The 27,581-nt window shown below is 39.5% G+C and overlaps 1 protein-coding gene across 1 annotated transcript in view; it reads left to right on the forward strand.

Annotated features, from left to right (window-relative positions):
• Positions 1-27,581, forward strand: part of LOC126174324 (guanine nucleotide exchange factor DBS-like) — a 377,138-nt gene that overhangs the window by 295,034 nt on the left and 54,523 nt on the right. Inside the window, exons 15-18 of the mRNA XM_049921026.1 lie at positions 12,627-12,812; positions 15,700-15,891; positions 22,041-22,166; positions 24,795-24,998. Coding sequence (XP_049776983.1) covers positions 12,627-12,812; positions 15,700-15,891; positions 22,041-22,166; positions 24,795-24,998 — 708 coding nt within the window. The remainder of the gene's footprint in view (positions 1-12,626; positions 12,813-15,699; positions 15,892-22,040; positions 22,167-24,794; positions 24,999-27,581) is intronic.

A 27,581-nucleotide genomic window follows, 5' to 3' on the forward strand; every position in this document is an offset into this window, starting at 1 on the left:
TGAGGCTCGATCTATTGATTACCAGTCTTGTGGACTTAATCTATTCTCTGTTTTCCGGGAATGATCATAGAGCATGCACCTTTATTTAAAAATTTGATTGCACCTACAATCAAACTCAGGCCACCCACTTTGTGAACAACCACTCTGCCACAGGGTCACACAGCTAGTCAAAAAATATGAACCTTATTTTAGCATATTGAATATGGTTGGAGAATTTCAAAGTTGATTTTCTCGAGAATTTTTGTGAGTTGCATTAAACTGCTGTGGGAGAGATAATTTCTGAACTTAACATACCACAAATTAAAAAGAAATTAGAAAAATCCATCCAATTGCCATGTGAGGCAAAGTTTTTTGTCATCAGTCTACTGACTGGTTTGATGCGGCCCGTCACGAATTCCTTTCCTGTGCTAACCTCTTCATCTCAGAGTAGCACTTGCAACCTACGTGCTCAATTATTTGCTTGACGTATTCCAATCTCTGTCTTCCTCTACAGTTTTTGCCCTCTACAGCTCCCTCTAGTACCATGGAAGTCATTCCCTCATGTCTTAGCAGATGTCCTGTCATCCTGTCCCTTCTCCTAATCAGTGTTTTCCACATATTCCTTTCCTCTCCGATTCTGCGTAGAACCTCCTCATTCCTTACCTTATCAGTCCACCTAATTTTCAACATTTGTCTACAGCACCACATCTCAAATGCTTCAATTCTCTTCTGTTCCGGTTTTCCCACAGTCCATGTTTCACTACCATACAATGCTGTATTCCAGACGTACATCCTCAGAAATTTCTTCCTCAAATTAAGGGCGGTGAGGCAATACAGACCCTATGGTTTATCTTGGGAGATAGACTGAAGGAAGGCAAATCTACACTTACAGCATTTGCGAATTTGGAGAAAGTTTCTGAAAATGTTTATCGGAATATAGTTTTTGGAAATCTGAAGGTAGCAGGGATGAAATACAGGTGGTGAATGGTTACCTACAGCCTGTACAGAACCAGACTGCAGTTAAACGTGAGTAGAAGAGCTTGAAAGGCAAGCAGTAGTTGCGAAGAGAGTGAGACAGGATTGTAGCTTATTCCAGTGTTATTCAATACATATGAGCAAGCAGTAAAGGAAACCAAAAAGATATTTGGAAGGGAATTAAAGTTCAGGGAGAACAAATTAAAAAAAGAAGGGTATACAGTCCTCAGAAATTGGGGTGTTACAGAAAAATGCTGGAGATTAGGTAGATACGAGGTGCATTCAAGTTCTAAGGCCTCCGATTTTTTTTTCTAATTAACTACTCACCCGAAATCGATGAAACTGGCGTTACTTCTCGACGTAATCGCCCTGCAGACGTACACATTTTCCTCAACGCTGACGCCATGATTCCATGGCAGTGGCGAAGGCTTCTTTAGGAGTCTGTTTCGACCACTGGAAAATCGCTGAGGCAATAGCAGCACAGCTGGTGAATGTGCGGCCACGGAGTGTCTTTCATTGTTGGAAAAAGCCAAAAGTCACTAGGAGCCAGGTCAGGTGAGTAGGGAGCATGAGGAATCACTTCAAAGTTGTTATCATGAAGAAACTGTTGCGTAACGTTAGCTCGATGTGCAGGTGCATTGTCTTGGTGAAACAGCACACGCGCAGCCCTTCCCGGACATTTTTGTTGCAGTGCAGGAAGGAATTTGTTCTTCAAAACATTTTCGTAGGATACACCTCCTGTTACCGTAGTGCCCTTTGGAACACAATGGGTAAGGATTACGCCCTCGCTGTCCCAGAACATGGACACCATCATTTTTTTCAGCACTGGCTGTTACCCGAAATTTTTTTGGTGGCGGTGAATCTGTGTGCTTCCATTGAGCTGAGTGGCGCTTTGTTTCTGGATTGAAAAATGGCATCCACGTCTCATCCATTGTCACAACTGACGAAAAGAAAGTCCCATTCATGCTGTCATTGTGCGTCAACATTGCTTGGCAACATGCCACACGGGCAACCATATGGTCATCCGTCAGCATTCGTGGCACCCACCTGGATGACACTTTTCGCATTTGCAGGTTGTCATGCAGGATTGTGTGCACAGAACCCACAGAAATGCCACCTCTGGAGGCGATCTGTTAAACAGTCATTCGGCGATCCCCCAAAACAATTCTCTCCACTTTCTCGATCATGTCGTCAGACCGGCTTGTGCGAGCCTGAGTTTGTTTCGGTTTGTTGTCACACGATGTTATGCCTTCATTAAACTGTCGCACCCATGAACGTACTTTCGACACATCCATAACTCCATCACCACATGTCTCCTTCAACTGTCGATGAATGTCAATTGGTTTCACTCCACGCAAATTCAGAAAACGAATGATTGCAAGCTGTTCAAGTAAGGAAAACGTCGCCATTTTAAGTATTTAAAACAGTTCTCATTCTCACCGCTGACGGTAAAATTCCATCTGCCGTACGGTGCTGCCATCTCTGGGACGTATTGACAATGAACGCGGCCTCATTTTAAAACAATGCGCATGTTTCTATCTCTTTCCAGTCCGGAGAAAAAAAATCGGAGGCCTTAGAACTTGAATGCACCTCATAGATTCAAATTCCTTATTCATCCAGATAACCTCAGCAGGTTGTGGGATGTCATTTACGCACACATGATGTCATTTGGACATAAGCATGCACAGTTGTGTGTGTGTGTGTGTGTGTGTGTGTGTGTGTGTGTGTGTGTGTAATAAATTAATTCTGTTAGATCTTGCTTTGTGATCAGTAGCAGTTTTTGCACATTCTTGGTTCAAGTCTGTTGTTCTTACACAAGGTCTAAAGATTCTATGACTGAATAGATGCAGTGGTCTAGTAAGAATACCCTTAGGGATTTATAAACCAGTGAAAATGAGGGAATGATTTGTATATTTGTGTAGCACTATTTGTAGTGGAGAGTTTAAAGACTGATGTCCTTACAGACTGGACATGGAGTTCATATTTTTGCCTGGTTTCACACAATGTTTATTGAAGTTTTTATTTATCTCTCTTGTACCGAGCGGGGTGGCGCAGTGGTTAGACACTGGACTCGCATTCGGGAGGACGACGGTTCAATCCCGCGTCCGGCCATCCTGATTTAGGTTTTCCGTGATTTCCCTAAATCACTCCAGGCAAATGCCGGGATGGTTCCTCTGAAAGGGCACGGCCGACTTCCTTCCCAATCCTTCCCTAATCCGATGAGACCGATGACCACGCTGTCTGGTCTCCTTCCCCAACCAACCAACCAACCAACCATTTATCTCTCTTAAATTCTTTTCTACATACTCACGCGTTTACAGAATACAAATGCAGGAAAATCGAAGGATCAAAGAGTTTTGAAAGTGAGGCCTCCAGGTATCTGTTGTGGTACATTGTGAATTTCTCTTATAGCTGTTTTATGGGTCAAGATATGACCGAGGTAGCAGTTGTTCTTCCCAGAATAAAATGCCATACTGTAGAATTCTGTGGAACTGGGCAAAGTGTACAGTTTGGACAGTGTGCAAGCTTGCTTTGTGTGCAAGTAAACATAGGCTGTAGTGTTCTTTCTCCAGTGTCGCATTTGTGTTTGTTATGTGTGTCTACTATTTAAAATCATGTTACGGCCATATGCCTAAATATTTTTGTTTGCATTGAGGGTTTAATTCTGCTGGAGTTTGGCACAGAGGTGTTCAAGGTTATGCCCCTTAAACAGAAGTTTGGAGAAGTTGTTTTGGCTATGTTTATTATTAGCTAATTTCCATCAAACCAGTAATTTAAGTGGTCTATAGCTTTATTGTAGTTCTCCTGTAGTTTTGCTGTAAGAAGGATGCTAGTGTCACCTGCAAACTAGCTATTTATTTCTGATTCAGTGCTTAGCTCTAGGGAGATTAAATGACTGAATTGAATTGATGAAAAAAGAAATTTGTAGCTCAATGGGACTAAAAGAAGGAATGAGTTGATAAGACATATTCTAAAGCACTAAGGAAATATCAGTTTGATAATGGAGCGAAGTGAGGAGGGTAAAAGCTTTACAGGGAGATAGATGGAACAGCCAGCAAATGGATGTAAGTTGTAATAGTCATGCAACAGTCAAGAGGCTTACACTGGATAGATTAGCATTGAGAGCTACATCAAACCAGTCTTCAGACTGAAGACCACAGTAACTACAGAAAATTAATGGCAGATTAAAATTGTATGTTGGACTACGAATTGAGCTATTGATGTATGATCTCTCCATCCCTTGCAACTTCACTCCTGCCAATACCTCTTAGTGTCTACACAACTTTCATCTTCCAGAACATTTCACACTCCATTACAAGGTCAAAGATGCTAGCTGTTTATTTTATTGCATTTGCAATATAATATAGGCAGTTACTAGTTTTGGCTATTTTCAGCCATCTTCAGGTACTTCCAGCATACATACTTCATCTATGTTTTTGGCTGCCTCAGCATTAAAATACTGGGTATTAAAAAGAATCCAGGAAGGTACCTATATAGACATAATGCTGAATTCTACTTTGAAAGTGGTGGGGGTGGGGGGGGGGGGGGGCTGTAAGAGGGAAGTGATAGGCACATAAAGGTACCTTTTACGATGGTGAACCATTTTTAAGTTAATAAAATATCTGCATTGTCCAGGGAAACATTAAACACCATTCAGAGAACATTGTAGAATCTTGTAACATATTCGGAGCTCAAGCATAAAGTGGTAACTCAAATAGAATGACTTCTGACATGCCAACCAATGTGATGTGAAATCACACATCCCACTTTTCTATTACATCCTGGAAGCTATGGATAAAGGCATTTGAGTAGATACAGTATTCCTTGATGTCAGAAGAGCATTTGACTCAATACTACACTTAATGTTTGTTAACAAAAGTATGACCGTATGTGGTACCCAAAGAAATCTGTGACTAGATTGAGAATTTCGTGGTAGGGAGAAAACAGTCTCACAGATAATATTAATTACGTAAGGGAAAGATAGATTGCTACTTACCATAAAAGAGTCATGTTAAGTTGCAGACAGGCACAATTAAGACACTTACACATTATCTTCCAGCATTCTGGTCCCAGCTGCAGGAGGTGGTGGTCATGTGTGCACGAGGAATGCTTGTTTGTGTGACTAAATGGTGTGTGTGTTTCTCTTTCTTTTTGTGATGAAGACTGTGGCCAAAAGCTAATGTGCAAGTGTCTTTTAATTGTGCCTGTGTGCAACTTAACATGTCATCTGTATGGTATGTTACAATCTATCTTTTTCTTACATTGTAACAATATTATGAAAATGAAAGTTGCTACTCACTATACAGCAGAGGTGCTGAGTTGCAGATAGGCACAACAAAAAGACTGTCACAAATAAAGCTTTCGACCATGAAGGCCTTCGTCAACAATAGACGACAGGCGCACATGCGTGTGCCCACACACACGCATGTGCAAGTGTGCTCGCACATGTGTGCACACACGTATGTGCTCACACACATGTGCTCGTGCTTGTGTGTGTGTGTGTGTGTGTGTGTGTGTGTGTGTGTGTGTTTTCTGTTGTTCACGAAAGCTTTATTTGTGACAGTCTTTCTATTGTGCCTATCTGCGACTCGGCACCTCCACTATGTGGTGAGTAGCAACTTTCCTTTTCATAATATTATTACATTCCACTTGGATTTTCCATTGTTTGATTTTTCTTACATTGTTGACATTACAACCTGGAGTTTCTGTTGATAAATAATATTAATTGTAACCTCAGACTTCTTGCAGGTGATCCAGTCATTTATACTGCAGTACCTTCTGAAAAAAAATCAGCCTAAATATTCTGGCAAAAATGGATAAAATTTCAAAGTAGTGTGAAGATGGCAACTTACTTTAAGTACTGAGAAATGAAAAATTGTGCAGTTCACAAAACAAAAAAACACAATATCCAATGACTACAATATCAGTGAATTACATTTGGAATCCTAGGAATAACATATTGTTGGGATATAAATTGATCACATAGATCACATAGAGCTTCTGTAAAGTTTGGAAGGTAGGAGACGAGATACTGGCAGAAGTAAAGCTGTGAGACCGGGCGTGAGTCATGCTTCGGTAGCTCAGATGGTAGAGCACTTGCCCGCGAAAGGCAAAGGTCCCGAGTTCGAGTCTCGGTCAGGCACACAGTTTTAATCTGCCAGGAAGTTTCATGTCACAGAAATGCTGAAAAATCTTAACTGTCAGACATTTGAAGATAGATGTCAACTATCCCATGAAAGCCTACTTTCAAAGTTTCAAGAATCAGTATTAGGTTAGGAATCTCAAAAAAGCCTCCTACTATGCACTTCTTTCACAGGACTGATGATACAAGATTAAACAAATTAATGTGTGCGAAGAGGCATTTAGGCAGTTATTGTTCCCACAATCTGTGAGTGAATGGAACCCTAATGTGTGGTATGATGGAAAGTACTCTCTGCCTTGCTCTTCACAGTTATTTGCAGATTATGGATGTAAATGTTGCACAAATGAGAAGCAACAAAACCACTACCAGGTCCATCTGCTGATGCATAACACTCAACAACACATGACAGTTTTACACAGAGCACTCAAGTCACTTATCAGTAAACATGCAACAGTATGCTTACTGGTATGTTTCAAAACACTGCACATTAAAAGGGGATTTTTCCGGGGCTCATACCTGCCGTTCTATTGGTGATAGTGTTCTGTGTAGCCTTTAGGCTAGGGACCATTTGTACACCCAACAGATGGATTGTCTTAGTGTCAATATCCTACAGTACAGGGCCAAATGCAACTGTAGATTTAAAGACAGCTAAGAACCATAGTTACCTGAAAGTTTTGTGGTATATTCCTAAGTTCCTGATGTTGAATAACCTTGAAAATTTTCATGATATTTTTATCCATTTCTGAGATACAGAGGTTCAATGTTGCCCTATGCACGTAAAATCTGATATTAGGTGAAATATAAATAATAAATAACCACAGCAAACTTCTCTAATTTTAATGCTATGTTATTTAGGCGTTTATTTAGAAGTTTTCGAGAATCTTTATTCATTATCAAGACACACACCAAAAACATGGCGTCTGAGTATCAAAACTGAGCCACAGATCCCAGGACAGCTATCCACAGCAAATGGGTGTAATCGTTTTTGCAATATATTTCTAATATCCTGATCTCAAACAGTCATGAACATTTGCTTGATATCTTTATCCATTTTCTAGGTACAGAGGTTCAAAGTTACCCTATCTGTACATGTAAAATATGCATGTGAAATCCAGTGTGAGGTGAAAATGTAGTTATAAAGTGACGTAGCATAGAGAAATATGCTGTAAAGTGTGTTCGTTATCGTCAGAAGGGTTCTGAGAACCCCATGTTGTAGTAATGAAGTACATGCAAATTTTTTGTATGCGTAGAGACTTTTCAATCTCTTTTCCCACTGTCACTGTCGCTTCCCTCTCAACGTAAAAAAGTGTGAATTTGTTTGCATGCTAAAATCTTCAGTAACATTTTTAAAGGTGCTGAGAAACATAGAATGAGGCAGCTGGTGCCCCACTTTTCATTCAGTGTCTTTTAAACAGGAACATATTCACCTGTTGTGTTTTTCTGCTGGTTGAATATGTTTGAAGAATGTAAGAGTTATTGTACTACAGTCAACAGCCTGGATATGTGTTGACCCTGCAAAATTGTTTCAACCAGCACACTTACTTTAATAAATTTGACGAGATTCTTTACTACTCTCCATGTTGTCCCACATAACGCAGAAACCAAACTCTCACTCATGTGGTTTTGGTGGCGTATCTAGTTACCTTCTGAAATAAATCGGCCATCATGTGTTTTATTCTCTGTTAGCTGTAATAAACTGCTCTTTCTGTAGGGACAGCTCTCTAAATAATTCAAGGCAGCTAAAGTGGTTCATCTCTTTAAAAAGATGAAATGAGTGTTGTCAATAACTACAGACAAATCTTGATCCAGTCGAGCGTATCAATGGTTCTTGAGAAAGCAGGATATTTCCATAATAATAAGTTTCTGGAAAGCAACTATTTATTGAATGCTTTTGAGTTTGGCAATAACTGGGGCCCTATATTCATTTCCAAATGTGTATAATGCTCTCAGTGACAGAAAGTTTACAACAAGATTACTACTTGATCTCACAGAGCCCTTAGGCATCGTCAGCTGTGAGTTATATATAGAGAAACTGTTTCAGTGTGGAATTAGGGGAAAGTGCAGTGACTGGTTTAGATCATATCTCACAGACAGAATACAAAGAGTTGCAGTCACCTTAAAAAGTTTTGGAAGCATGCAATCAAAGGAACAAATTGTAAGACAGGGCATTGCTTAAGTGTCCGCACTTGGCCCACTTCTGTTGTTATATTTGTCTGTGATCTGACTCCAAAATATTCAGAAAGGTCTACCAGGAATGTTTGCTGATGATACCAACATACAATATTCAAATCACTGTGCTAATGATCTCTGTAACATCAAATCTGAAACAAACTCTGAGATGGTATGTTGATTAAACAAGAACTAAATATTACTGAATAAAGGTAAAAACTGTACATAAATTTTCACCTATCACATGGTAGTCTGATCAAGGGCAGGTGATGTCAGACTTGAAAAGGTGCATATAAAGCACGGGGTAACCCTTAATTCCTCAGAAAGTGGCTAGATGTTACTCTTCGAGGGGTTGTGTGTGTGCGTATATATATCATCATTTATTTCATTTATAGGCGTTTAAGGCATACAGCAGAATAAAAAATTGTGGCAACCACAATATAAATAGAGTACAACAAACTGCACATCATGGTTAGCGAGGGATCTACCAGCTCAGAAGATGTGGCGAAACCACTGTAGTCTCTTCTGCCCCAATATTTGACTGATGTGTGGTTCTCCGTACCACTTTTGTTCTTCATTCCCATTTACCTTCAATGGTATTGTAGACGGCACATATATTTTTTAAAGTACGTTCCTCTCGAACGCACAAATTGCTTCTTCAGTTGTTGCTGAAGTTGCGCAGGTTTCACGATCATATAAAAGTACCAGCCATACTAATGTCATGTACAGCCGAATCTCGTTTTTTAGCTGTACAGTTGAATCTTGTTTTTGAGCAATAACAGCCAGGATTTGAATAGATTGTTTAGGCTGAAGAAAATGCGGTTAGTGTTTGTTATTCATTGCTGCACCTCTTTTGTCACTTCACTTTTATTGGTCAGTATGGATCACAGGTATTTGAATTGTCTTACTCATTTGAAGGCACACCCATCAGTAGTAGTGGAGGGGAGAGGAGTTTGATGTCACGAGACGACGAGATATTTTGTTTTACTCTCCTTCACTACAAGCCCTATTTGTCTTGCATTGCAGAGGAATCGTGAAGTGTCAGCACTTACTTGCTTCTGGGTGTTGCCAAGGGTCACATCATCATCAGCAAATGCCAAGATTGTGTCTGTTGCCACTATATCCATTTCTCTGTTTTGACCAGTGTTGTGGCTTACTTTTTCCAAGGCCAAGTTGAATAGTATTGGTGCCAATGGATCTCCTTGTCACAGTCTATTTTGAATACCAAATGGTGATGATAGTTGGCTGTCAAATCTTGCTTGGCAAGTTGATTGGGAATAGCAAGCTGCTGTTAGTCGGATGGTGGAATGTTGAGTTCTTCTAATGTTTTCCATAGCTTGGAGCAGTCAGTGCTTTCATATGCTTGCCTAAAATCAATGAACATGAAGTGTAGTTTCCGATAAAACACATAAAATTTGCCTCAAGGCAAATATGTGAGAAGAGTTGACTGTCCAAAGATGAAGCCACATTGAGAAGTGCCTATAATTTCTTCAGTCAATGGTTTCAAGCAGTTTAGGAGCAGCATTGTAAATACTTCGTACCCAATCTCAAGTAGTGAAATCCTGTGGTAGTTGGACACTTATGTGGCATCTCCCTTCTTGAAGATTGTGCCTTTCCCTTCTTCAGAAATTTTTTCCACTGTCCAAAGTGTAGATATTAACCACTTAAACACCTCCATCAATGCTTCACCCCCCAGGCATAGCATTTCAGCTATGATACCACTACTACATTGAGCCTTGTTGTTCTTGAAGGCCTTTAGCGCAACACAGATTTCTTCCTCTGATAGTTCAGAGATTTCCTCTCTATCAAATTGAAGTTTTCAACACTCTTGGGCTGCAATGGTTCAATAAATTCTCAAAATGTTTTTTTAAATAGGTTTGCCTGCTCTAGTGGTGGTACCACTTCACCAATATCATTCATTAAAACCAATGTATTTTGCTGGTAGACACCTCTGGCAAATCTTGAGGCCTGGAAGAAAGAGCATGATGACTTTGGCTCTTCGACTGCTGTCAACAGGTTTTTTTGGTGTTCCCGTTTCTTCCTCCTCATGAGCTGGTCTGTATTTTGCCTTGTCTCATAATATACTATTCATGTATCATCTGAAGGTTGCTCTAGCCATTTTGGCCTCCTCGCTGATCTGGTCTCTATGGATTTCCGACATTCTTTATCAAACCTAGGTTTACTTCCGTATTTTGGAAGACAAACAAGCTCTTCATTTGCACTCAGCAGCACCATCCGTCTTCTACGTTGTTAGAATCTTCCGATGTTGTGAGATGTTCTGCATTTTTTTCTTGGTAGTGCTGTCTCACTGCTACATCTTTCAGTTTTTACTTGTCAAAGTGGACTATCCTTTCTGCATTATTTTGCCATTTGGTGGACAGTTTCGGACGTAGTTTGACTTCAACCAAAAAGTGATTGTACTTCTGGGAAGTATATGCTTTTGATGGTCATTCTCATTGTTTCAGTGAAGTTAGTTAGCCTGACACCGTTCTCATTGCTTCTTTCATGGCTACTATCAGGGCCAATTGTTGGGTGATACTTTTTTCTCTACCCACTTTGATACTGAAATCTCTTATTACCAGTTGGATTGAATGCCTAGGTAGTCCGTCTACTACAGTTTCTAGCTCAAGATAGAAATTGTTCTTTGTTTCTTCATCAGCATTGTCTGATGGGGGCATGACAGGTGACTAAGCAGATCTTATATGGTTTAGTATTTAGTATCATAAAGTAGATGCAGTCATTTACTGGAGACCTTTTATTGATAGATGAAACCATTTAATTATGGACAGCAAATCCAACTCCTGAAGTCCAGGCTTGACTTAGCTCGTTACTATTGAAGAGCCTGTGTGTATCCCCAATCTTCATGACTCGCTGAGGCAGTCCTGTTCCGTGAATTGCTGTCACTAGGCATTGACATTTACTGAGTGTTTCTCCATGTTGTTTCATTCCCCCAGTCACGACTGACTTTACATTCCATAAATCCAGAGAATCTTCATATATATACATAGTCTTTTTTTGTGTACTCTATAATCACATATTGCATTCTATTTTTGGTTGTGTCTGATAGACAGATATTTATTATGTGGAAGAGAATAGTTAAGTTAATGAGGCAAGCATATCTACCACAGATCACCTATTTCTGTAGCTCAGTATCTTGCCAGTGCCTTATATATTGAATTGTCCCACATGTATTAGTAACAACACGCAGCAGGATTTCTGGGATCAATAAAAATCAAATCACACTGAATGCTGTGTTCCACCCCATACAACCTACCTACCCTGCTGGATCCTCCTCTTTGCTGGACAACTGGTTCTGAAGATTGCAGGAAACTTTTTTTATTTTACTTGAAAAATGCCATAATAACATTTTAAAGTCCTTTTCAATTCTCTAGTTTTTATATTTTATGTTATTCAGAATGGTTTTTGATGTTCAGTTAGCTATTTTACATAAGATTCTGGAAATATTTTATTAACTTCCCAAAGACTTTATAAAGCTCTTAGTTATTGCACATTTCTGGATGTGCATGTCTACAGCTTAAATTGTTGGCTCTTAGTGTTTAATCCTTTTAAAAATTTTAATTTGTAACTAAGATTTAAAACTATTTTTAGAAAGTTTTTGAACAGGCATTTTTACTGATTTAGTCACTCTTAATTAAAAGATATGCCTGCATGTCAGATAACACTGGTGAAATTAACGCCATGATGTGTGTGAGCCTTTTAACTCCATCCCTCCTACTGAGTACCATCTTGGATGTTTGCTGCTAGTATTTTAATATTAACCCACAACATCAAAATTAATATACTTCACTGTAACCAAGCTGAATGGATCTGAAAATAGCTGAAACTGATGATCATGCATATTACATCACAACTGTGCTTGAAATAATCTGTCAACAGTTGCTACAACTATCAAAAGACATTATATCTGCCCTAATCGTGAAACATTCATTCTATATTAATTTCATTGTTTTGATCATCATCAGAGGCACTGTCTCCTCATATCATTGACCATGACATATCATACTGTGGCTTGTACAATACCATAATGTGTGTTTTGTGCATCACCATTTGCATGTGTACAAGAATGATTCAAAGGACAAATAATTAAAAATAAAAAAAAAAAAAAAAAGATTGATGGTCCGTTCAAATGCTGTTACACACACAGTCTATCATAAAGCTCATTTAGGTCTGGAGACATAATTTATTGTAAAATAACCAAGCTTATAAGATCGTTCCATTATGGTTTAATATAGTAAAATTGATCATTGAACATCGTATATTTTCTCTTAGATGTTTTAAAGCTCTGGTACCTCAGCATTCTGTTTTTATTCTTTTTTTGATTTGTTGTTTTTTCTTTCAGGGCTACAAACGTGAAATGCAAGCAAGTGACATGCAGTCTATAATACCTCAGGCCCTACTGGGGAAATCAGATGTATTGTTTGGTAATTTAGAGGAACTTTATTCTTTCCATGGGGATGTTTTTCTGAAAGATTTGGAAAACTGCATCACAAGCACTGAACTTGTGGCATTATGTTTCATACAGAGGGTAATGAATCATACGATACTTTAATAAATTAAATTTAAAAAAGTGTTGAAAATATGTATAAAATACAGTAGAAGCTGTCACACCCATGAAGGACAAGTATGAGAGGTTTATCAAAACAATGATACTACATGGAAAACTTATATTTGTTAGATATCCATTAAGCACTTGTTTTATACAACTGACTTTCTTGTTTACTTTTTCAAGAATGTAGAATTCAGCAGTTTAATGTAGTCGGCTAGGGTAAATCACTCACCTATAGATAAAATTGTAAATAGTATTTTATTGTAATCACCAAATTTAGAAACTCTTCATCAGATTGTTAAACCCAAAATCAAGTTTTGAGTGAATGGAAAAATGAGAAAGAAGACTGAAGGCAATATTATCAACCACATACCTCAATAACTAAATTGGACATCTGGAAATAAAAACAGTCTTACAGGATGTGGACCAAACATAAACTGTAAATAGTGATTAGCCAGTAAAGTTAACTGGCCAAAAAACGGTGTCTCAAACAAATGAAATTATTATAGAATTTACAAAATATCAAGGCAGATTGCATTAGTTAAAAATTCTACATTTTTCAGTTGTAAATTTCTTTTACTGAATCATATTCTCCAGAGTTAAAGATGGGGTGATACTGTATGCTTTAGCATTAACCTCCAATTCCACATAATCTACCTTTTCAGAGAATAATGAGGGTCTATGAAATGGAGATCTTGCACTTACTATGCCATAACTGTAAAACAAATGATAGAAAGAAGAGCGTGTGTGATATGAAGAAGCACATATTTCCAAAACTGTTTTCAGTATTGAGGAAGAAATGTGTAGTGGAAAAATAATGAATGGTAAAGCTTACTTATATATAAAAATAAGTTTGGACAATACTTCTTTTGTCACAGTGTAAGAAATGTAGGAAATAAATTTTGTGTGGATATGAGTGAAACGAGTTCAGTGTGTGTGCTGTAGGTCACCGGCTTGGATTTGTTAATTAATGCAACATTCCTCTGGATGATAACACAGAAAAATGATGGGTAGACAAATCAGCACTGGGTAAAAACAGTAAGAAAGTAAACACACAAACAGTTTCTTCACTCTAATAACCAATATACTGACTTACAGCTTGAAAATGTGAGCTACCAGTATGATAGCAAAGGCTTTCATAAATTTTTCTTATTTGGTTATTTGCATATTCCATGTTTCATAATGGTGACCTTTCCCTACAATACAGAATGAGTCAGTTTTACAGTTATAGGACATCTCAGCAGATTATGTTGCATATAAGGGTGAAATGTAATGAACAGATTGAATAAGTAATAAAAAATATGTAATAATATCACTTTATTGGAACAATTTAAAAAAATGTTGCCAACGTATTATAGGACCAGGTATTATGTAGTTCTGAATAGCGTATTCAGCATAAGAGGAATGTAAAACACATTTCACCCTGTGAAATTAAGGTTTGTCTAAAGATGAAGGGCAAGGGATAATGTAGAGTTAGGCATAGAACCAAGAATAGAGGAAATGTAAAAGATAACACTAGAAGGTCTTACTGTGTACTAGTCCTCCAAACAGTTTCACAAATGCAAAGTCTGTGGGCAAAAGAATGTTATAAGATTGGTATGTAAAACAAGGAAAGGCAAACAGTCGCTTGTCACTGATTGATATGTGGCATGTGGAAACATGTGACAGAACATAGTATTTGCACTAGTTTTTGAGCTCATGCTACACAGGTGGGAATTGTCTGTCCAGCAAATCCTGTGATCTCACAATCGTACTGATCTAAACCTTCCCTAAACTTTTTCCAGCTGCCTCATTTTACCTTTCCTTTCTCCTACCAGCCCCCCCCCCCCCCATCCCATCCGGGCAGCCTAACTCCCCCCCCCCCCCCCCTTCGCCATCTTTCCTCCCTCCCCGTCTGTCCCCACAATCCTCTCTGTGTCTCTTATGTGCTCTACCTTCAGAACTCCTTTCATCTTGTTGTACAGCTGCAGAGTCACTTGTCAAAGGACATGCCTCACACTATACTGCTGCCCTCTCATCACCTTCAGTGTCCTTCCCTATTTCCTCCCTACTTCCATCCGCCCAGGCAGCTACTCTCAACAGTCAGTACTCGGTATCACTCCGGCCATGGTGTGTATGTGTGGCTGAGCAGTTGTAGGTGCTTCAGTCCAGAACCGTGCTGCTGCTACTGTCGCAGGTTCGATTCCTGCCTCGGGCATGGATGGGTGTGATGTCCTTAGGTTAGTTAGGTTTAAGTAGTTGTAAGTCTAGGGGACTGATGACCTCAGATGTCAAGTCCCATAGTACTCAGAGCCATTTGAACCATTTTGGCTGTCTGCATGGTTGTGTGTGTGAGTTCGAAAGCTAGTGCGAACACTATTTTCTGTTGTGTGTTTCTGTGCACCACACACCACTCAGCTACAGTGAGTAGTCACATTTTCTTAATTTATGTATTATTCTAGCCAGGAATTACCATTGTTGTTATTCAAAGACTGAGAATTACATGGTGCAACTGAGATGAGCTAGTTGGGGTGAACTATAATTTTTTAAATGAGGAGGAGAAAAATTGTTGTTAGGCTGCTTTGAATATTTCATTTGTAATTTTACAGTAGCAAGTGAGGATGATTCCTGAAATACAGAGATGCCAGAAAGATTACTGTGGAATATAAATGACAATGGCTGTGCTTACTGCTGCTTATTTTTATCAACAGTGTGCAGTCTCATAAGTGTGCAGTCTCCAGTTAGGTTCAGCTGACCACTCCAAAAGAAAAATGGGAGCATTACGTTATCATTTGTCTATTCTTTGTAGCATTTACTTTTGCATTCAAAATTTTTTCTTATGTTTGTTAGATATCTTTCTGATATTGCATTACTTTGTTTACTGCAGCGTGATGCCTTTTACCGTCTGTACAGTTACTACTGTCAGAACATACCACGATCAGAACATCTAAGGGAAATGGTAGGCGAGAAAAACATATTTTTCCAGGCTTGTCAGTTGAAGCTTGGCCACAAACTGCCACTCGCAGCATATTTATTGAAGCCTGTTCAGAGGATAACGAAATATCAACTGCTGTTAAAGGTAAGAATAAACCCAAGATGGTAAGAGAGCAATTGTACTACTTTATTTACTGAAGTCTATCATGGGTGGTTTCTTGCAGCAAACTTATTGTTTTATTACTATTATTATTTATAATATACAGTGCGTGATAGCTAACTTTTTCAACTCAAATTACATTTAATCCATTAAAGACAATTGTAATCTGTTCTCATCTAGATGAATAGTGGCTGCTGGCCCATGAAACAAAGAGCAATCTGTTCTCACAACTTCATTTGTAACACAAATACAGGCATCAGCTTTTCTATTCAAGGAATTTTTTGAACAGCAGGCCCCGCAGTCTGCCAGTAAAAGCCCTTTGATGTGGAATCGGTATGTGGATGACACTTTTGTGGTATGGAATCACGGTGAAGAGCACAGTTATTTTCTAATGATCTTAGCATATTCAGAAATGTCCTTGTGGCTTTCCACTCTTAAGTGTGTCATTTCTATATTAAAAGCACCACATATAGCAATTCTTGACTTATTCTTCAAGATTTTTTTACCTGTTAACTCAGACTTTTCATTAAACAAGTTTGTCTCCACCTGGAAACCTATACAGATTAAGTAAAATTACACACACATCAAAACAAGTTTTGCATCACCTCGGTTTTAAGAGTTACGGAATTACGGAACCTGTATGGAAAATACGAATAGAGGTCAACATAAACATCATTTCCACCCTTTGTATTGCTCATGAAAACCAACGTTGCATGTTGCACCACCATACAGCGAAACCTTCAGAGGTGGTGGTCCAGATTGCTGTACACACTGGTACCTCTAATACCCAGTAGCACCACCTCTTACATTGATGCATGCCTGTATTCATCGCGGCATATTATCCGCAAGTTCATCAAGGCACTGTTGGTCCAGATTGTCCCACTCCTCAATGGCAGTTCAGCGTAGATTCCTTGGATTGATTGGTGGGTCACAACGTCCATAAACGGCCCCGTTTCAATTATCCCAGGCATATTCGATAGGGTTCATGTTTGGAGAACATGCTGGCAACTCTAGTCAAGCGATGTTGTTACCCTGAAGGACGTCTTTCACAAGATGTGCATGATGGGGGCATGAATTGTCATCCATGAAGACAAATGCCTCGCCAGTATGCTGCCGATATGGTTGCAATATTGGTTGGAGGATAGCATTCACATATCGTACAGCCTTTACAGCGCCTTCCATGACCATCAGCGACGTACGTCGGTTCCACATATGCCACCCCAAATCATCAGGGAACCTCCACCTTGCAGCACTCACGGGACAGTGTGTCTAAGGCATTCAGCCTGACGGGGTTGCCTCCAAACATGTCTTCGATGATTGTATGGTTGAAGGCATATGCGACACTCATTGGTGAAGAGAACGTGATGTCAATCCTGAGCATTCCGTTTAGCAAGTTGTTGGGCCCATCTGTACTGTGCTGCATGGTGTCATGGTTGCAAAGATGGGTCTCACCATGGACATCAGGAGTGAAGTTGCACATCACATGGCCTGTTGTGCATAGTTTGAGTCGTAACACAATGTCCTGTGGCTGAAAGAAAAGCATTATTCAACATGGTTTCATGGCATTGCTGTCAGGGTACCTCCGAGCCATAATCTGTAGGTAGCAGTCATCCACTGCAGTAGTAGCCCTTGGGCGGCATGATCAAGGCATGTAATCTACAGTTCCTGTCTGTCGGTATTTCCTGCATGTCCAGACAACATCGCTTGGTTCACTGTAAGATAGCTGGACACTTCCCTTGTCAAGAGCCCTTCCTGGGCCAAAGTAACAATGAGGATGCGATCGAACCGAGGTATCAACCATCTAGGCATGGTTGAACTACAGACAACTTGAGCTATGTACCTCCTTCCTGGTGGAATGACTGGAACTGATCGGCTGTCGGACCCCCTCCGTGTAATAGGTGCTGCTCATGCATGGTTGTTTACATCTTTGGGTGGGTTTAGTGATATCTCTGAACAGCCAAAGGGATTGTGTCTCAATACAATATCCACAGTCAACATCTATTTTCAGGAGTTCTGGGAACCAGGGTGATGCAAAACTTTTTTTGATGTGTGTATTTTCATTCTCTAATTTTACACAACTAAACTCCCTGTCCAATACTGAGCAATATGTAGATAAATCATTTCTGGTCCTACTTTGACACAAATTCCAGCCCCACATTTTTTTCTCTGTTTTCTACATATTATGTATGCAACAACATTCCCTTGGGGAACAAATATATTTACTTGATCTCAAGTTAACCAATGTATGAATACGCCTTTAATATCAACAAGCTGATTGTTACACAAATGATCTAATTCTAAAAGCTTATTTCTAATGCAACAAATGTTAATTTGTAGAAAAGTAAGTAGTTTGCCTCTATCTGTATTACTCTAGGAGCTATGTGTTTCTGTATCTGAACTACATCTCTGAACACTATTTTGATGGTCATTTATTTAATGAAAGAGGTAAAGAACTTAATGCATCTGTATTTACAATTTTGGTGGCACTGGCATGGGCATGATAGTTCATAAAGAAATCTTCACTCCAGTCAGTCACATCCCTGCTTCTGGTAGATGAACTAGTGGCAGCACTACTCTTCCTCTTGGCTGCTGATATGATCTGAGGTTCTGCTGCAGTCTGTTCAAGTGATTGCTGCTGTTGCTTCAGTATCAATTTCTATATATGGTTCATACCAGCCCAGTCCACCGACTGTCTTTTGCAACTTAAGTAATAGAATTCTCGAGAGCTGTTTAAAAATGTTTGCGACTAAATTTTTGTAAATGTCATTTGCTCCAGTACAAATCATTATGCTGTCCTAGATACTATGAAAAAATACATAAACTTTTTGACATCTGACAACAGACAAATTATCTATTATGGCTAACTCTGTACAGATGTTTTTACCAAAATAACAATGCCAAAACTGCACATATTGGCCCAATACAACATGCAAAGTTACAAAATTCACATTACTTTTTGAATACATCATTCTTCTTCTACCTTAGAAGACAGACTTTTACTGTATTAAGATGTTTCTGTTGATTCAGACAACTCATTAGTCAGTCTTTGAGAATGGTGAGAGTAGGGAAATTGGCCTGCAGTTTCCAGTGTTTTTGACATCATATATCTTTAGTAGGGGCACAACTTGTGCATACTTTAAATACTCTGAAAAATATCCTGAACTAATACATTTGTTTATTATGTGTGTTAATTGAGTTTGTATGATGTCTATGCGTGCCTTCAGAACAGAGTTGCCTACCTCATCAAGGGCTGCTTTTTCTTATTTTTTAGTGTTTGTATTGTGTCCTTTACTTCTTGCTCTGTTGTGTAATAAACCATCATTGTGCTGGATATATAATTCATTCTTGGTGGTACACTTTCATAGAGAAACTTTGTTGCAGCTTCTCTGTAATACCTGAAAAATAGTCATTTACAAAATGTCCTACTGCTTATGGATTTTCTATTTACCTACTCCCATCTTTCATTTGTATGTTGTTGTACTAACCTGCCTTTTTTGGTTCCTTGTTTTAGGATGTTCCTTGCTACATCCCTCTTATTTTTGCATTATACATAATTCTTTCATTAAATGGTTTTTCCTAGCAAGCAGGACCCTCCTGTATATATATTTTTTTGTAATTTTTCTACTGATTTAAGCACTCTGAATTAGTGAATTATATTTGTAAAGAATTGGGGTATCTAAGAGTTTCAGAGGACTTTATAATAGCTGCTGTTACCCATTTACTTTTCTTAGCTGGTACTGCTGAAGTGCTGCATGTGAAAACAGGAGTTGACCTTGTGTGGACCCATTCCCACCCTCTGTATTGTTACTGAGTAGCTCCAACAATCTTACCTTACCTTACCTTACCTTCCCAGCCCTCTTGCAGTGGAGGCAATGCATAGTGAAATTTCTTTTCTTACAATAGTCACAGATGGCACCAGTGCAATGTGTGCCTGATCAGTAGTCATCGACACCTATCCAGCCCCACATTAAGTCACTGTACAGTACTGTCCAAGTGAAGATTATAAAACTGAAACGACTTGACCATGGACACATTTGTCCTGCCAAGTAAGGATGTTATCTTGTTCACATCACCAACTGCTCCACCCACAGTTGCTACCTGATTATCTTTAGGTAAATCCGTACATAAAAGCCCTAAATCCTCTTTCTTTCTAACATTATCAGTGCTTCGATGTTTCCTAGTCATGGGCAGAGATTGCTGCCCATTTCCTACCTCTTCTCCTGCCTGAGTCTCCTCTCCACTTGTCTCTGACAGCTGGAACTTGTGTCTGGCATTTCCACCAAAAGTGTCAGACCATTCCTTCCTCCTCCCAGCCTTCCTATCAGCTGTCATTTCCCAACTGCCACTCTCCTCACAGTGTGCCTTCATCCTCAGTAACTCTTTGCTATCTTCCTTCAACTGCAGTTCAAGGGGCCAGACATCCTTTCCTCGATCCTCTATCATGCTTTACCTACAGCATATCTTGCAGTTCCAAGAGAGGGCCTCTGTGACTTCCTTGGTGTGCTCCCCACTACATTCATCCCACTGAAACTATCTATTACAGCCCTCACAATAAATCTAACTACTGACTTTCCTACTAACCCACCACTGTTTTTAAAGATATGCATTTTTGGAACATACAGCAGTATTTTAGTGTGCCGATAGTGTCTGATGCAACTGTCTATGCTGAGGGATGAAAGATGAAAACTTTTACTAATAAATCCTGTGTGGTTTTAATTGATATTAGCAGCTGCACTTAAAGTCAGTGTATTTGTGGTTCTTATATATATGCTATTGTGTATTAAATGAAATATCTGCATTTAAGAGTGGGTAAAGTTACTGGAATTGAGCATCTCATCTATAACAGAAGTTATATACAAGAAAAATCCTCTTTATTCTTGAGTATCGCTCAGAATTTTGTGATGTCCTCGAATATTAGCATTGACGAACTTCAAATAGGTGGGGAGCCCATTTTACACATGCTACTTTCTGGTCAAAATCAACTACTCGATGTGTGTGCACCTTTCGTGCCTGCGTGTCATTCGGCAACCAACCACAACGTGAGTGTCTATGGTGTGAATGATCTATAGATTATGGTGAGTGTGGAGCTCTAAATTTCCGAGTACGCTGCACACTGCACATGCACAGAGACAAGGACTCTGGTGGCATCTGCTAACATCAGAAGTTATAACCTATTCTGGATGAGTTCACTCCTATTGCAGAACTAACTTTGTGCTTCTATGGTTTATTAATCTTTGTGATACATTTAGAAGTTACACAAGGTCCTTGTATTTTTTTTCTACTAGCTTACAAGAGAGACGAAATATCTGAAAGCAAAAAGTATTTATATTTCGCAAAGGAAAAAACCTATACTATGCAAAAATAAGAATGTAAACAGCTAAATATGTTTTAATTAAAATTATTTCAACAGTGAAACTGTCGGATTTCTTGGATGAGAAAAATCTTTTTTGTTGTTATTTAGCACTTAGCAAGAAAACAAGATACAAAGGATAAAGCAAAAAGGCACTATTTATTCTGTTCTACATATTGTCTGACATATTTACAAGTACATATTTTCTTCAGCAAATACATGCATATGTTCTGAAATGTTTGGATGACACTTTTCTTATTCTTTTAGTGCTCAGGAGTGTAGAGAATTTACCATGTGACCGTTGACAAGAACTTCCACTATGAATTTGGCTTTGGTCATTAACAAACTCTATTGCCATTGCTTATTCCTCAATTTTTTTACTGTATTTGAATTTTTCCATAAAAAGGATAATCCCTCATTTTCACCACTCAGATGCTAAACTGCACAGCAGACAGGTCACACAACACCGGCAATTTTGGCATTCATCTGTAAATGAAAACAACCACTCAAAGCAGACAAGACTCGGTTATGGAATAGAACATCAGGGGTGCTGAAGTAGGTGCACTTGTCTTGAGTAATCAATTCAGACAAGAAAGTCGATTGTGTAAAGACATGATGACTAGACATGTCCTAAAAAGAGTACTCCATAAATTTTGATAGATTCATTTGTTGAAAAGATAAGTTAAAAAAAAAAAGAACACGTTGGATATCTGTTTCTTATAGTTGTTACATAACACGACCAAGTTCATCACCCTGTAATTTTCCATTGATCTCTTTTTCACAGGACCTAATACACTACAGTGAAGATGGCAAATGTGGTAGAGAACTTCAGGAAGCACTTGATGGTATGCTGATTGTGCTCAAGTGTGTGAATGACAGTATGCACCAAATTGCAATAACTGGATTTTGGGTAAGTATTTCTGCTGAACATTAATATAACGTAATGTGTTACTTTTTTATTGATGTAGTAGATGAAATGTAAATGACATTTGTTATTACAGTGTCAGTTTTCCAGAATGAGATTTTCACTCTGCAGCAGAGTGTGCGCTGATATGAAACTTCCTGGCAGATTAAAACTGTGTGCCCGACTGAGACTCGAACTCGGGACCTTTGCCTTTCGCGGGCAAGTGCTCTACCATCTGAGCTACCGAAGCATGATTCACGCCCGGTACTCACAGCTTTGCTTCTGCCAGTATCTCGTCTCCTACCTTCCAAACTTTACAGAAGCTCTTCTGCGAACCTTGCAGAACTAGCACTCCTGAAAGAAAGGATACTGCGGAGACATGGCTTAGCCACAGCCTGGGGGATGTTTCCAGAATGAGATTTTCACTCTGCAGTGGAGTGTGTGCTGATAGTGTCAGTTTTCCTAAACTGAAGTACAACTGTGACAAGGAAAAAGAGTGTGAGGAGCAATAAACAAATTTTTACTGCTAAGCACAACATATTATCTTTGTATATAAGGAATGGTATTGGCAGTAATGCAGCATTTATAAAATGAGAAATCAGGTTGCATTATCTACTTGAGAAAGCAAGTCTGCTCTATGCTGAGACAAAAGGTTTTGCTAGTGTACAGCTTAGGATTATGGTTGTGTCAAGTTGTTGCCTGCATTATGGAAGATCTAATACTTCAGTTAGAAAGTGCATTTAGGAATGTAGAGTGAATTCAGAAAACAGATATATTACTGATGACTTTTCAGTGCTGTAACTCTCATAAGCTTGAGTGTGTAAAACAGTTGTGGAGCGACATTCTTATTAGCAGTTGATTGAGAGTGACAATTTGGATTGATGAGGATGCTTAAAGTAATGTGCCAAGCAAGTTTTCATTCTAGTAGTGGAATTCTTTATGTTAAGTGAGAAGGTATTGAATATAATGGCTTGAACACAGCTGGCACTTTCAATGGAGTGTCAAAATGTCTGTGGAGGAATTGCAGCTCATTCTTCCTCAAGAGCTACATCCAGAGAAGGTAGTGATGATGTATGCTGAGATCTGGAGCCAAGTCAACATTTTAACTGATTCCAGAGGTTCTGACATAATGACCAACAGCTGTATGAAATATTGTTCCAAATTATTCACTGAATATGAATGCAATGGGTGTAGATATATTGTCCAGTTGTGACAAAAGAAAATTTGTGCCAGACAAGAACTCAAACCTGGGTTTCCTGCTTATTGTGAGCAGTCACTTAAACCACTTCTGCTGTCCATGCACACTTCCCAGCCTGATCCAAACCTTCTTACATCACGGTCCACATCCTTAGATTTTAGTCTTATGTAAGTCCTCCTTTTAAGCTTGCAACATTACACTATTCTAGGATAGGTAGAATGGCTTCACTTCAAGGAATCAAAACCTTGTGACACTATTTGATAGGTGATGTCATATGGTTTTTTACAACCATGCTCCACAGTGCTGGATTGTCCCTGTTCATCGGTACATGAGTTCTGCCTATTCTTGTTTTAGCTGTGATTGTTTTGTCATGCTTCCACTTCACAGTTCCATCACCGACAGTCGACGTGGGCAGCTTTAGAAGGGTAGAAATGTCACTGATGGATATGTTACACAGGTGATATCCCATGAGCTGTCCAAGTTCAAAGCCACTAAACTCTCCTGACCTATCCATTCTGCTATTATTACTTCTCTACTGACAACACAATACTCCCCACCTCCTTATTATAGTGGTAGATCCATCACTTGTGACATCTAATGGTCAATTTTTCTTTACTTGGGGGTGTACACCATACTTTTGATTATATATTATAGATTACTAGTCACTAAATAGAGGAGGTACTAAATAGTGGACTAGTGGATAGGCATGTAGTAAAGATAAAACATTTCTTACCTTCTGGGCAAAGCCCTGCTTTGAAGCTAACAAACCTCCACATAGCCCGTGCTGTTCTAGATGTGTAGAGCTTCAGCATAGTGGGAGAGGGGCTGCTTGTCACACCAGATGTGATACTCGAGAGTGTCCAGACTGTACTGAATGGGAAATACTTGCTAATTTGAAATGGGTGCTAGTTGTCACAATAAAAGGTATTTCGGGTAATTGGTAGCTTGAATGTAAATGAAGGCTCTTATGTAGCCACTAGTGAGATGATTAACATCGACTAAGGTTGCTCACTGAGTAAAGGATGACCAAATAAAACAAATGAAGCAAGAGGTGTTCAGGTTCTGTTGGAATAATGACAGGATGCCCTTAACATGGATCATGACCGTAAAGATGTCATAAGTGAAACTGAACATGGTGAGTTGTTTAGGTTTATGAGTGGCTTGTAAGAATTCCTCAAGACAATTTAATAAAAACTGGTGTAATATGGTTTCATGTTTTGTGCCCGTGACAATGCTGTGCATTTATTTTTTGTTCATACGTTCAACAGAGAAGTAGTTGCATCTAAGAATGTAGTTGGCCACGGTTATTATGCAAATAGTATTTATATCCAAAGGCACTGCTTCTCCAGTAGACTGGTATCGTTCAAACTGTGTATCAATAATATAACATGTTATGTTCTGTGGATTCTGTTGTATGTCATTATTTTTTGTTGCAGGGGGATTTGAGTGACCAAGGAGAATTACTAATGCAGGGTTCATTCTCTGTATGGACAGAAAGCAAGAAAGACCGGCTACGAGAACTACGCCTCAAACCTATGCAGAGACACATCTTCTTATATCAGAAGGCTATGCTTTTCTGTAAAAAGATTACCAAAGAAGGCCAGAATAAAGCTGAATATCATTTCAAACGATATTTGAAGGTAACGAATGTTTGTACTATACTTCTACCATATGCAAAATATAATTAGGTGCCTTTTTCCAGAGGAAGTCTTGTGTGGCAGTGTCAACAGAAGTCAGCCAAAATTGACTTCTGCTAGGTGTCAACTTTAGTTAGCAGACAGTATTGTTCACAGTTCGTTGTAGACTAGTATTTTGTAATTTGGAGCAACAAGATTCGTGGTTTTGTTATATAAAAGTATTTAAATGATTATTACATCAGTATGTTGTCTGTGTTTTTATTGAAACTCCGATGCACGTTTGTTTTGTATGCTGACTGCCCTGTGAAAGGCAGGAATCACTTGCAACACCCCTGTCCAAAACGCTAAGTCGCACTGTGCATACAATAGATGCATATGAGTTAATATCAATTGTTGTAGAACAACAAAAGATGAGGAGGAGTGGCTCCATATGGAAAAACCCTTGTTTAGTCCCTGTCCTTACACATTAGTTAATATTATGCGGGAAAGGTTTATCATTGCCGTGTAATGACATTGGATCTAGAATTACAAAACCTAGTAGTGCAAGCAGTAAATGACAATAGGAAATATCAATATTCTTTAGTGCTGCTTGAGGACATCAATAATTGTTGCTGTCTAGCTTTGGCTTATTTAACACAGTAACATTCCTATTAGGGATTCAAGGTCATTGTTGTGACGGTAGTAACTGAATGCTACTACTTTTAATTCTTCCCAAACATCCTCAGTATCAGGAAAGTGTTTCCCTGCTATAGTCCCATGAAGGTGACTGATTACATGCTAGCTAATTCAGCCCAAACATCCTCAGTATCAGGAAAGTGTTTCCCTGCTATAGTCCCATGAAGGTGACTGATTACATGCTTGCTAATTAAACAATTTTTAATATTATGAGAAGGAAAGCTGTTACTCACAATATAGTGGAGATGCTGAGTTGCAGATAGACACAACGAAAAGATTTTCACACTTAAAGCTTTTGGCCAATGGCCTTTGTCAACAATAGACTCATACGCATACACACACACTCTCACAAATGCAACTCACACACACGACTGCAGTCTCAGGCAATTGAAACCACACTGCAAGCAGACCCCCTCCCCCCCCCCCCCCCCCTGCATACGTGCACATACACTCACACACGCACCTGCAGCATCTGGCAGCTGAAGCCACACTGTGAGTAACATCAGCAGTGCATAATGGGAGTGGTGACTGGGTGAGGGAAAGGCTGAGGCAGGGAGGGGGAGGGATAGTATGGTAGGGATGGTGGACAGTGAAGTGCTGCAGGTTGGGCGACAGGCGAGGGAGAGGTGGGGAGGAGTGGGGGAGTAGTGGAAAAGGAGAGACATAGAAAGGAATAAATAAAAAGAAACATAGAGAAAAAAATAAAGTAATAAAATAAATAAATAAAGGCTGGGTGTGGTGGTGGAATGACAGCTGTGTAGTGCTGGAATGGGAGCAGGGAAGGGGCTGGATGGGTGAGGACAGTGATTAACAAAGGTTGAGGCCAGGATGGTTATGGGAACATAGGATGTATTGCAGGGAAAGTTCCCACCTGCACAATTCAGAAAAGCTGGTGTTGGTGGGAAGGAACCATATGGCACAGGCTGTGAAGCAGTCATTGAAATGGAGGATATAATGTTTGCTAGCCTGTTCAGCAACAGGGTGGTCCACTTGTTTCTTGACCTCAGTTTGTCGGTGGCCATTCATGTGGACAGACAGCTTGTTGGACATCATGCCTACGTAGAATGCAGCACAGTGGTTGCTGCCTAGCTTGTATACCACATCACTGGTTTCACAGGTAGCCCTGCCTTTAATGGGATAGGTGATGTTAGTGACCGGACTGGAGTAGGTGATGGTGGGACAGTGTATGGGAAAGGTCTTGCATCTAGGTCTATTACAGGGGTATGAGCCACGAGGTAAGGGATTGGGAGCCAGGGTTGTATAAGGATGGACGAGTATATTGTGTAGGTTTGGTGGCCGGCGAAGTATCACTGTGGGAGGGGTGGAAGGATAGTGGGCAGGCCATTTTTCATTTCAGGGCATGATGAGAGGTAATCAAAACCTTGGCGGAGAATGTAATTCAGTTGCTCCAGTCCTGAGTGGTACTGAGTTACAAGGAGAATGCTCCTCTGTGGCCGGACGGTGGGGCTTTCGGAGGTGGTGGGAGACTGGAAAGAAAATACACGGGAGATTTGTTTTTGTACAAGGTTGGGAGGATAATTACGGTCTGTGAAGGCTTCAGTGAGACCCTCGGTATATTTTGAGAGGGACTGCTCGTCATTGCAGGCTGTATGGAAGGGACTTCTTGGTATGGCAGCTGTCAAAGCAGAGGTATTGCTGGTGGTTATTAGGTTTGATATGGATGGAGGTACTGATGTAGCCATCTTCGACATGGAGGTCAGCGTCTAGGAAGGTGGCTTGTTAGGTTGAGTAGGATCAGGTGAAGCAAATGGGAGAGAAGTTGTTGAGGTTCTGGAGGAATGTGGATAGTGTGTCTTCACCTTTGATCCAGATAGCAAAGATGTCATCAGGTGACGGGTTTAGGATTCTGTGTATTAGGAAGCATTCCTCTAGATGGCCCATGAATAGGTT

The sequence above is a fragment of the Schistocerca cancellata genome, chromosome 1 (assembly GCF_023864275.1).
Source record: "Schistocerca cancellata isolate TAMUIC-IGC-003103 chromosome 1, iqSchCanc2.1, whole genome shotgun sequence".
Taxonomy (NCBI): domain Eukaryota; kingdom Metazoa; phylum Arthropoda; class Insecta; order Orthoptera; family Acrididae; genus Schistocerca; species Schistocerca cancellata.